This window comes from Carlito syrichta, unplaced genomic scaffold (assembly GCF_000164805.1).
Source record: "Carlito syrichta isolate Samal-C Ts95f unplaced genomic scaffold, Tarsius_syrichta-2.0.1 Scaffold315477, whole genome shotgun sequence".
Lineage (NCBI taxonomy): Eukaryota > Metazoa > Chordata > Mammalia > Primates > Tarsiidae > Carlito > Carlito syrichta.
This window is the reverse complement of record NW_007259573.1, coordinates 84524-96447: the sequence shown is the minus strand read 5'-3', so window position 1 is coordinate 96447 and position 11924 is coordinate 84524. Positions and strand designations below refer to the sequence as shown.

At 41.0% G+C, this 11924-nt stretch overlaps 1 protein-coding gene across 2 annotated transcripts in view; it reads right to left on the bottom strand.

Moving 5' to 3' along the window:
• OSBPL11 (oxysterol binding protein like 11) overlaps positions 1 to 11924 on the bottom strand; it is a 99376-nt gene that overhangs the window by 16304 nt on the left and 71148 nt on the right. For both annotated transcript variants that reach the window (XM_008072871.1, XM_021706366.1), the window contains exon 10: positions 8464 to 8650. In XM_008072871.1, the coding sequence (XP_008071062.1) occupies positions 8464 to 8650 (187 nt within the window). The remainder of the gene's footprint in view (positions 1 to 8463; positions 8651 to 11924) is intronic.

Genomic DNA, 11924 nt, shown 5'->3' with positions numbered 1-11924 from the left:
TGCGGTGGCCGGGAGTGGCCACTGCACTCCAGTCTGGGCGACAGAGTGAGACTCCAACTCAAAAAAAAAAAAATGTTTGCTTCTATTTTACTTTTTGAGTTGGAGTCTTACTCTGTTGCCCAGCCTGGAGAACAGTGGCACAATCATATCTCACCATAGCCTTAACCTCCAGGGTTCAAGGTATCCTCCCACCTCAGTCTCCCAAGTAGCTGAGACTATAGTCGTGTACCACCATGACTAGCTAAATGTTTTATTTTTCTGTAGAAATAGGTTCTATGTTGCCTAGGCTGGTCTTGAACTCCTGGCTCAAGCAATTCTTCTGCCACAGCCTTCCAAAGTGCTGGTATTACTGGCATGAGCTACCACACCTGGGCTGGATTCATTCATTCATTCATTCATTGAGTTGGTATCTCACCCTGTCGACCAGGCTGGAGTGCAGTGGCATGCTCAGGGCCACCACAACCTCAACCTGCTGGGCTAAGGCGATCCTTCTGCCTCAGCCTTCCCAGTAGCTGGAACTACAGGCACAAGCCACTGTGCCTGGCTAATTAATTTTTTGATATATTGTAGAGATGAGGTCTCACCAAGTTGTTCAGGCTGGTCTCAAACCCTTGGGCTCAAGCAATCCTCTCTTCTTTCCCTCCAAAGCACTAGGATTATAGGCGTGAACCACTACACCTGACATGGAATGCTTACTTTTAGACGGTATCTCTAGACACCCAGGCGACAAGATGCAAGAAGCCCAACTCACACGAAAGGCCACATCTGGTCCTCTGAATGACAACCCCAACTAAACCCCTGTCAACAGCCAGATCAGCTGCCTCCCATGTGAGTGAGCTATCCTGTAAACCAGACAAATCAAGCCCTTAAATGAATGGAACCCCAGCCAACATCTGCTATAACCACATGAAAGATGCCAAGTGACAACCATCCAGCAGAACCTAGTCAACCTACAGAACTGTGAGAGATAATAATTAATTGCTGCTTTTTAAAATTTGTTTATTGTAGAGATGAAGTCTGGCCAAGTTGCCCAGGCTGGTCTTGAACCCGTGGGCTCAGGCAATCCTCTCACCTTAGCCTCCCAAAGTGCTGGGATTATAGGTGTGAGCCACCATGTCCTAATTGCTGTTTTAAGTACTAAGTTTTTGAGAGGCTTACTGGCACCAGAAGATAACCAGGATATCAACCAAAGTTATTGTGGATGCCCCTTCAATATTCTACATTCTGTCAGTTACTTCTTGAAGTGTATCAATTGTGAATGCTAACTGGTTTCCCAACTTCTAATCTGACCTTCCACTCCATTCTTTACCTGCCACCAAAGAGGGGTTTAAAAATCAAGAAAAAATTTCTATGCAGGATATTTGCAGAAAGGAACGATCTACTGTCATGGCAATGAGAAGTTCTGGGGGAAGAATTCTGATTCTCCACATTCAAGGAGTCCTGGAAATATGATCAATTAAATTCTTATCATTTATACTTATTATAATTTAAAGCAAGATAATACACTGGCTCAGGAAAATGGTTTCAATATTGTACATTTGGGGAAAAATTAATCCAAGTTCAAAACTATAACTTAAGTTATTATAAAGGGATATTTTAATAAATGTAACTAATATATCAAGTATTTGAGGCTAGGTACAGTGGCTCACACCTGCAATCCCAGTGCTTTGGGAAGCTGAGGCAGGAGGGTCACATGAGGCTAGGAGTTCGAGACAAGACTGGGCAACATAGCAAGACACCATTTCTACAAAAAATAAAAAAATTGGTCAGACATGTGGTGTGTGACTATAGTGCAAGCTGCTTGGAAGGCTGAGGTGGAAGGCCCACATGAGCCCAGGAGTTCAAGGTTACAGTGAACTATGGTCATGCCACTGCATTCTAGCCTGTGTGGTAGAGCAAGACCCTGGCTTAAGAAAAAAAATACACACACACACCACCCTCAAGTGTTTGAAACATAATTAAGACTTAAAAATTAATTAGCAGGCTTGGCGTGGTGGCACTTTGGGAGCCTGAGGTGCCTGAGCCCAGGGCTTTGAGACCAGCCTGGCAACTTGGCGAGACCTCGTCTCTACAATAAATAAAAAGTAAGCTGGGCGTGGTAGCGTAGTAACTACCCTGTAGTTCCAGCTACTTGGAAGGCTGAGGCAGGAGGATTGCCTGAGCCCAGCAGTTTAACGTTGGGGTGGCCGTGAGCATACCACTGCACTCCAGCCTGGATGACAGAATGAGACTGACTCTAAAAAAAAGAAAATCAGCAAATGGGACCTTATCAAAAAGCTTCTACAGTATCAAGAGAGTGGGAAGAAAACCCACAGAATGGGAAAAAACATTTGCTAATTATGTATCTGACAAAGCCCTAACATCCAAGATCTACAAGAAACTCAAACAAGCAGAAAGGAAAAATAACAAACAACCCAATTAAAAAGTGGACAAAAGACATGAATAGAAACGTCTCGAAAGAAGACACATGAACAGCCAACAGACACATGAAAAAATGGTCAGCCTCACTAATCATCAGAGAAATGCAAATCAAAACCACACTGAGATACCACCTAACTCCAGTAAGAATGGCCATCACTAATAAAAAACAAAAACAAAAAGCAGATGCTGGTGAGGATGTGCAGAAAAGGGAACACTTCTACACTGTTGGTGGGAGTACAAATTAGTTCAACCTCTATAGAAAACAGCATGGCAATTTTTAAAAGAACTAGAGATTAACCTTCCATATGACCCAGCAGTTCCCCTTCTGGGAATATACCTGGAGGAACGCAAACCATTCTACAAAGTGTGAATCCATCACACTCAGTGATCTATCACAGAAACAAAAAACTATATGTTCCCATTTATAAGTGGGTCCTGAACATTTATCACAATACTACAAGACAGGATCAGCAGTAGTAGGACACTGCTGGAGGGGGTAGGAGGAGGAAAGCATGCAACATCACTAAGGGTATCTCACCATAAACCAGAGGAAGTGAGAACTAGTTGGGGGCCCAAACTTGGCCTGCACATAAACTATTTATGTACCTAATCCTGACTTGTACCTCACATCTTTACAATTAAAAAAAAATTAGAAAAGCTATGTAGTTGAGTTGTTACAAAAGACAATTTTGAATATGTAAGAGAAGTAACACCATGTGTACTAAGGATATAATAAGGTTTTTTGTTTCTTTGAGTCAGAGTCTCACTCTGTTGCCCAGGCTGGAGTACCATCACATGATCATGGCTACTGCAACCTCAACCTGCTAGGCTCAGTCAATCTTTCCACCTCAGCCTTCCAAGTAGCTGTAACTATAGGCATGCACTACTATGCCTGGCCAATTTTTTGATTTACTGTAGAGACAAGGTTTCAACAAGTTGGCCAGGTTGGTCTCAAATTCCTGGGCTCAGACAATCCTCTCACCTCTGCCTCCCAAAGTGCTGGAATTACAGGCATGAGCCACCACACCTAGCTGTAATAAGGTTAAACTGAAGAGTATCAGAAAATCCATATGCACAAATACAAATTAATGCACACGGGCAAGCCTTTAATGGCCTCTTATTTTCTTCTTAGCAGAGATTTAATATTGGAAAGGAGTTCTTTGCATCATAATAAATATGGAAGTTTCTACTCACAGCAAAATGCTGGCTCAACATGTAATAATATATATGGATAGAATAAATGTGGGAAACTGGCTGGACATGGTGGCTCACACCTGCAATCTCAGCACATTAGGAGGTTGAGGTGAGAGTACTGCTTGAACCCCGGAGTTCCAGGCTAGCCTGGGCTACGTAGTGAGACCTCATCTCTATCAAAAAAAAATAGCCAGGCATGGTGGCATGTGTCTGTAGCCCCAGCTACTGAGATGTGTGGGGTGACAGAGGCTGCCTGAGCCCAGGACGTCGAGGCTATGGTGAGCGGTGACTGTGCCACTGTACTTCAGCCTGGGTGTCAGAGAGATCCCAACTCAAAAAAAAAAAACAAAAAGCAAGAGACCATTAAAAAGGATTTACTGGGCTGGGCTCAGTGGCTCAGCCTATAATCCAAGCACTTTGGGAGACCAAAGCAAGTGGATTGCCTGAGCCTGTGGATTCGAGACCAGCCTGGACAACGTGGCAAGACCCTGTCTCTACAATAAAAAAAAATTAGCTGGGCGTGGTAGTGCGCTCCTGTAGTTCTGGCTACTTGGAAGGCTGAGGTGGAAGGATCACCTGAGCCCAGCAGGTCAACGCTGGGGTGGCCGTGAGTGTGTCACTGTATTCTGGTCTGGGCGAGAGTGAGACTCCAACTCAAAAAAAAAAAAAAAGCATTTTCTGTCTAAATTGACTTTATAAAGTTCACAGAGAAAAGAAACCCTATGATGAATAATGGCTTTGAAAACATCTACAGTCATTATTTATGAACATATTTATTCCTTATGAATATGGGATAATTCACAACGGAGAAAACCCCTATGGAAAATCCTTTATTAAGCTTTCATACCTTAAATGGCATAGAGAAAACATTTTGGAGAAAAAACATAAAAAGGCAAACACTGTGAGGCAACTCTTCATAATCATTCATTCCTTAAATAACACGAAAGAATTCATACTGAATATATATTATATGATCTACATGGCCTTCAGTCAATATTCAACCCTTAGGTAACACAAGATAATTCATATAGGAGAAAAACCCTATAACTGTAGTAAGTATAGACAAGTCTTTGGCGACAGCTCTTCCTTTTACAATACCAGAGAATTCATACTGGAGTGAAAGCATATGTCTTTTCAACGTGACAGAGATTAGACTAGAGTTTTATTTTGATATAAAATAGTACAATTCATATAGTAGAAAAGCCCTAAGAATGTAATAAATGTGATCCAGGCTTCAGTCAGAGCTCTACCTTAATTGACATTAGAGAGCTCACAGGGGACATGCTGTATCTGTAATCACTGTGGAAGAGGCTTTAGCAGGTGCTGTGGCCCTAATGTCCACAGGACAATTCATACTGGGGAGAAATCCCATACAGGTAAGGAATGCCGAGAAGTCTTCAATAGGAGAAAATCTCTCGATGAGCACACGAGAATTCATACAGCAGATACAACCGAATGAAAGGAATGTAGGAAATCCGTTATTCATAGAATCGTATTTGCCAAACATGTGAGAATTCACACTGGATAATAGCACCTGACCATAATGAAGGCAGGAAAGTCTTCAGTAATTCTTCATTAAAGACCTTACAACAGTAAAACTCTCTTCCTGGAGAGATCTCAATTCACAGAATCAATGTGAAAAAGACTACAGGTGGAACTCCAGCTTTATTAAACAGACAACTCATTTTAGAAAAAAACTTAACGAAGATGCCTTTAGTCAATAATTGAGCAAATAATCCATACACCTGCCATGATACTTTAATAAAAAGATGAAGATTAGATGAGTAAATTAAAATAGGTAAGCCAAGTGTGGTGGCTCATGCCTGTAGTCACAATATTTTGGGAGGTGGAGGCAAGAGGACTGTCTGAGCCCAGGGGTTTGAGACCAGCCTGGGAAACTTGGTGAGACGTTATCTCTACAATAAATAAAAAAATTGACCAGGCATGGTGGCATGTGCTTGTGGTTCCAGCTACTTGGAAGGATGATGTGGAAGGATCACCTGAGCCCAGGTCGAGGATGCAGTGGCTGTGATCATGCCACTGCATTCTAGCCTAGGCAACAGAGTGAGACTCCGACTCAAAAATAAATAAATAAAATAGGCATACAGTAAATATTGTTGATGAAAAGTATAAATCATTGGCCAGGCGTAGTGGCTCAAAACTATAATCCCAGCACTTTGGGAGGCTGAAGCAATAGGATTGCCTGAGTCTGTGGGTTTGAGACCCACCTGGGCAACATGATGAGATCTCATCTCTACAATAAATCAAAAAATTAGCTGGGCATAGTAGTGTGTGCCTGTAGTTCTGGTTACTTGGAAGGCTGAGGTGGAAGGACCACCAGAGCCCAGCGGGTCGAGGCTGCGGTGGCCAGGAGCATGTCACTTCAGCCTGGGTGACAAGAGTGAGACTCCAACTCAAAAAAATAAAAAAAGAAAAATATAAATAATTTTTTTTGCTATTTTCCAAAAGAACAGACTAAGTAAAAAGATCATTATTTCCTTTACTATTTCATCACTGTTCACCAGTCACTCACTTTCTTCTATTTTTGAAGGTTTATTCTAATATAATTTAGAATATTTAATAATTTTTCACTTGAAAGTGAAAAAAAAATCATGAACTGGTGTTGAGTTTTTAGTTTAGATATAATTAAATATCCCAACACAAGATTTCCAGATATGTTTATAAGCCTCAGTATCTCCTCCACTGCACTAGCAGCTGGCACCCATGCTGTTAACACCTACCGATTTGCTCAGTTACTATCAATTATTTGGCTTTTGAGTAGAACATGCTAACACCCAAACCACCATCTCAGTTCTTCATGCCACTAAGAGTGATTGTTGAACAAAATATAAATATTAAGCTCAGAGAAGAGGGAAATGAGGAGAACCCACAACAGTTATATTAAAACCTCTAAGGGGCCAGGATCAGTAGCTCAGCCTGTAATCTCAGCATTTTGGGAGGCCGAGGAGAGTGGATTGCCTGAGCCCACAAGTAAAAGTTCAAGACCCAGTCTGGGAAACTTGGCGAAACCTCGTATCTACAATAAAAACAAAAAATTGGCCAGGCATGGTAGCATGCGGCTATAGTTCCGGCTACATGCAAGGCTGAGGCAGAAGGATCACTGGTGCCCAGTGGGTTCAACACTGGGTTGGCCATGAGTGCAACTGCACTCCAGCTTGGGCAGCAGAGTGAGACTCCAACTCAAAAAAAAAAACCTCTGAAGGGTTATCAACTGTGTGCAGTTTCAAAAAATTAAATCCAGAACAGGCGTGGTGGCTCACACCTGTAATTCTACCACTTTGGGAGGCTGAGGTGGGAGAACTGCTTAAGGCTAGGAGTTTGAGACTAGTCTGGGCAACATAGTGAGAGCCTGTCTCTACAAAAAAAGAAAAAAAAAGTTATCCAGGTGTGGTGGCAAGCACCTGTAGTCCCAGCTACTTAGGAGGCTGAGGCAGGAGGATCCCTTGAACTCAGGAGTTCGAGGCTACAGTGAGCTGTTAGCATGCCACTGCACTCTAGCCTGGCTGTCACATTGAGACCCTGACTCAAACGTAAAAAAATATACAAAAATAAAATCCAAGGATTCATATCTAAGAAGTTAGCCAGTAGTAGAGCAAAGGATCATTGAGAAAAGCTACAATTTGACAGTGTGGACAAAACGCAATCTCTAAGAAAGAAACTTACACTTAGCCATATTTCCCAAGAAAAACACGCAAATATATACAGATCAATTTACTGTAATGGAGGGCCCAAAACAGTACAGGTCTGTCAGAAAGCTTATAGCCATGCTGGGGAAATAAGATGAAATACTAAAAGAAACATGTTTGCATAAAAACAATATGTTTGTTTTTTAAAATGTTGTTATAGGCAATATAAGTTCTGTAGGATTTCAAATATACACACATACATGGGTACATATATACATGCATATGCACACATACACTCTCAAAATGAGGTTTCAGAGAGGAAAAACAGTTTGCAAAAAAAAGGAAATGAAAAACGCTCCATGTCTTTATCTAGAAAACAACACCAAAGAGAAAAAAAAAATCATATGCCACTAAGAAATACATCAGTATCGCTGACTTACTAAGTGCTGAATTTGGAAATGTTATCACGCAGTTTTTTTCCCCTAAGCACTCTACTAAACCACATACATTGGTTTCAATCATTGTGCTTCTTCAACTACTTCTTATGATTAGATGCATTTCCATCCTAACTTCCAGCAATAGTTGCCTCCATCGAGGTCCAGATCCAAATTTGGGACAGACAGAGACTGCAAGTTCATGTGTTAGAAAGTCCATTCTATATCTCATTAGTTACTTCACAGGAAAATTTTTATAAGAGTCGATATATTAATAATGTCATTACTGGCTGGGCACAGTGGCTTATGCCTGTAGTCCTAGCACTTTGGGAGGCTGAGGCAGGAGAATCGCTTGATCCCAGGAGCTTGAGACCAGCCTAGGCAACATAGCAACACCTTGTCTCTACAAAACATAAAAAACTTAGCCTGGTGTGGTGGCACTTGCCTGTGGTCGCAGCTACTTAGGCTGAGGCAGAAGGATTACTTGAGCCCAAGAAGTCAAGGATGCAGTGAGCCGTGCCACTGCACTCCAGCATGGGTGACGAGAGTGAGAACGGACTCAAAAAAGGGGGATAAAAAGGTCACTACTTTTTAAAATATTTCATGATTTTCAAAATGCCTTGAAAGATGACATTTTAATCAAAAAATAAACATAAATAAGAATCCAACTTTATCCACATAAAACAAAGCAGAAAAAGAATAAGGAGTTATAATATATAAAATCAAAGTCGAAGAATAAGAGCCAGATAGCGTTAAAATGTTCTTACCGGTGCAGTTTGCCACCATAAAATGGCTTAGTATGAAAAGTGATGCTGGCTGAATATCCAGTTTTTGCACAGTTGACACCGACTTTTCCACCTAGTTCTACCCAAGGAACAGTCAAAATCGAGCGGGCATATGCACAAGGTAGAGAAAATGTATACTCTTCTCCATGCTCCAATAGACTGAGGACACCTGAATGTAAAAACGTGAGGGCAATTAATATCTTTTAAAATAAATAGACAGTTACCAAAAAAATCTGTATTTTTTTCCTATCTGGTAAATAAATATCATTATTTTGCCCAATCTTCATCTAACTTTGGATGAAACTGACTTCATTTACAATTATATTTGACATTCCCTGGTAATAGTGAATGAGAGTTAATTTCACTACTGTCCTTTGGGATTCATGGGTCCAATAAATGTTACAGCGGAAAGAGTTCGAGAGTTTCCTCTAATGTTCCTGAAAAGAAAATAAAGCATTTAGTTAGTGTTAAGACCGTGCTATACTGCATGATGCTAAGATTTGATCATTAGTACTAGTAACTTTTTCAACAGTTTAAGAATAACTAGATATCCAATGTCATGAAGTCATAGACATTAGTCTAAGACAGTATAATCAGAAAAAAGGGTTCTTCATTCTATCTATTAATATTAAGAAATTTTAAAAAATTATTCCTATTATAAAAACTCTGGTCACAGTAATAATTTTGTTTGTCAAATTCTGAAATATTTATGATAAAGATAGAAGAAATATTAGTGGTGTTTTTCTTTTTTTTGTTTTTTTTTTTGAGTTGGAGTCTCACTCTGTCGCCCAGACTGGAATGCAATGGCCGCTCCTAGCCACCGCAGCCTCAACCTGCTGGGCTCTGGCGATCCTTCTGCCTCAGCCTTCCAAGTAGCTGGAACTACAGGCACGCGCTACCACACCCGGCTAATTTTTTTTGATTTATTGTAGAGATGAGGTCTTACCCAAGTTGCCCAGGCGGGTCTCGAACCCGTGGGCTCAGGCAATCCACTCACCTCGGCCTCCCAAAGTGCTGGGATTACAGGCTGAGCCACCGAGCCCGGCCTAGTGGTGTTTTTCAAATAAGTATCATTCTAATGGAGTTTGTTCCATGTTACGTGAAGATATATTAAAGATGGTTTAAAAGCATACATAATAAGAAGGGAATTACACTGATAAATAATTAGTGCATACTAGATAGTTTGGAGATACTAAGGATACTTGAGCTACATTGCTAACCTAAACTCAGTAACTGAGTCACCACAGGACCAAATACTGAACTGGATATGTACTACTAGTCCGAACTCTTATTGTTTCTCTCTCTTAATAAATGCTCATTGAAAACTCTGTTCTTAATGATCACAAATAAGGGCAGAATCATGACACGTATTTAATGCAGTTAATTTTTAAATTGTTAGGATAAGCAAACAGACAAGATGAAATTCTAAAGTGGTCTACACAAAGCAACATTTTTTTTTCTTTAGTTGGAATCTCCCTTGCACACTTAGGCTGGAGTGCAGTGCAACCTCAACCTGCTGAGTTCAGGCGATCCTTCCGCTTCAGCTTCCTGAGTAGCTGGGACTACAGGTGTGCACCACTATGCTGGTTAATTTTTTGATGTATTGTAGAAAAGAGGTCTCACCATGTTGCCCAGGCTGGTCTCGAACTCTTGGGTTCAGGCAATCCTCTCACCTCCTCCTCCCAAAGTGATGGGATTCCAAGAATGAGCCACTGCACCCAGTCATAATTATTTTATTTTTTAATTAAAAAAAATTTTTTTTGAGTTGGAATCTCACTCTGTCACCCAGATTGGAGTACAGTGGCACACAAGCTCACGATCACCCCAGTACTGACCTGCCAGGCTCAAGGCGATCCTTCCGCCATAGCCTTCCAAGTAACTGGAACTGTAGGTGCACGCTACCACACCCAGCTAATTTTTGATTTATTGTAGAGACTAGATCTCGCCAAGTTGCCCAGGCTGGTCTCGAAACTGCAGGCTCAGGCAATCCACTTCCTTCGGCCTCCCAGGGATTACAGGCTGAGCCACCGAGTCCGGCCCATAATTATTTTTTATACAGCCATTAACATTCTTCACAAAGGGCAATAATAAATTTTGATTAATTCTAAGTTGGAAATTATATTTCATTTTCATTGCTTTTGGAAAAATATATGCTCTTATAAAGTGGATTTATGATTTCTAAGAGCACAGTTATTAACTATTAAATTGTAGAACTTAAAATCTGAAGAAATATACAACTAGTTTTGAATATATATGATAACAGACTAGTAGTTAGGCTGAGATTCATAGAATTCTTAAATCTTACTTACCTAAAAATTAAACTGAATTTTCCTCTACTGTTTTTTTTTTTTTTTGAGTTGGAGTCTCCCTCTGTCGCCCAGGCCGGAGTGCAGCAGCATGCTAATGGCCACCTCAGCCTTGACCTGCTGGGCTCAGGTGATCCTTCCACCTCAGCCTTCCAAGTAGCTGGAACTACAGGCACACACTACCACGCCCAGCTAATTTTTTATTTATTGTAGAGACGAGGTCTCGCCAAGTTGCCTGGGCTGGTCTTGAATCCGTGGGCTCAGGCAATCCACTTGCCTCGGCCTCCCAAAGTGCTGGGATTACAGGCTGAGCTACCGAGCCCAGCTTCCCTCTACTATTAAAAAACATGGCTATCAGAAGAAAAATTGAATTGTTATAAATTCCATTCCCTGTTTTTATTTATTTATTGCCGAGGGTATCAACAGCAGTTTAATTTCCAAAAGGCAATACATGAACATACAATAGCTTTTAAATAATAAAAAAATTAACTATCATGTACTCTCTTTATAATTAAAGCATGGTTAAGATATTACTACTTTTCCTCATTTCTTGAGATGCTTCCTTTCCTGGAGTGTGACAGGCTAACATTTCCAGATTCTTTCTGTTATATGAACTGATAATAGTAATTGTGCTCGGGGAGAGAGTGCCAAGCAAAAAGGTTCTAAATCTGTGTATGCCTTAAACTTTATGACCCTGGACATGTCTCAGCACCACTAGACTTCAGTTTGTTTGTTTGTTTGTGTTTGTGTGTTTGAGTCAGTCTCACTTCGTCACCCAGGCTGGAGTGCAGTGGCATGCTCATGGCCACTGCAGTCTTGACCTGCTGGGTTTAGGTGATCCTTCCACCTCAGTCTTCCAAGTAGCTGGAACCACAGACACATGCCACCATGCCTGGCTAATTTTTTGATTTATCGTAGAGATGAGGTCTCACCAAGTTGCCCAGCTTGGTCTCGAACCAGTGGGCTCAGGCAGTCCTCTTACCTCATCCTCCCAAAGTGCTGGGATTATAGGTGTGAACTACCACACCTGCCTTACACTTCAGTCTCTTCACATAAAAAATAAATAAATTGATCTATGAAGTACCTAAGGCTTATAACTGAGTTTATAACTGAATGTGACAAACTTAAAAAAAAAAA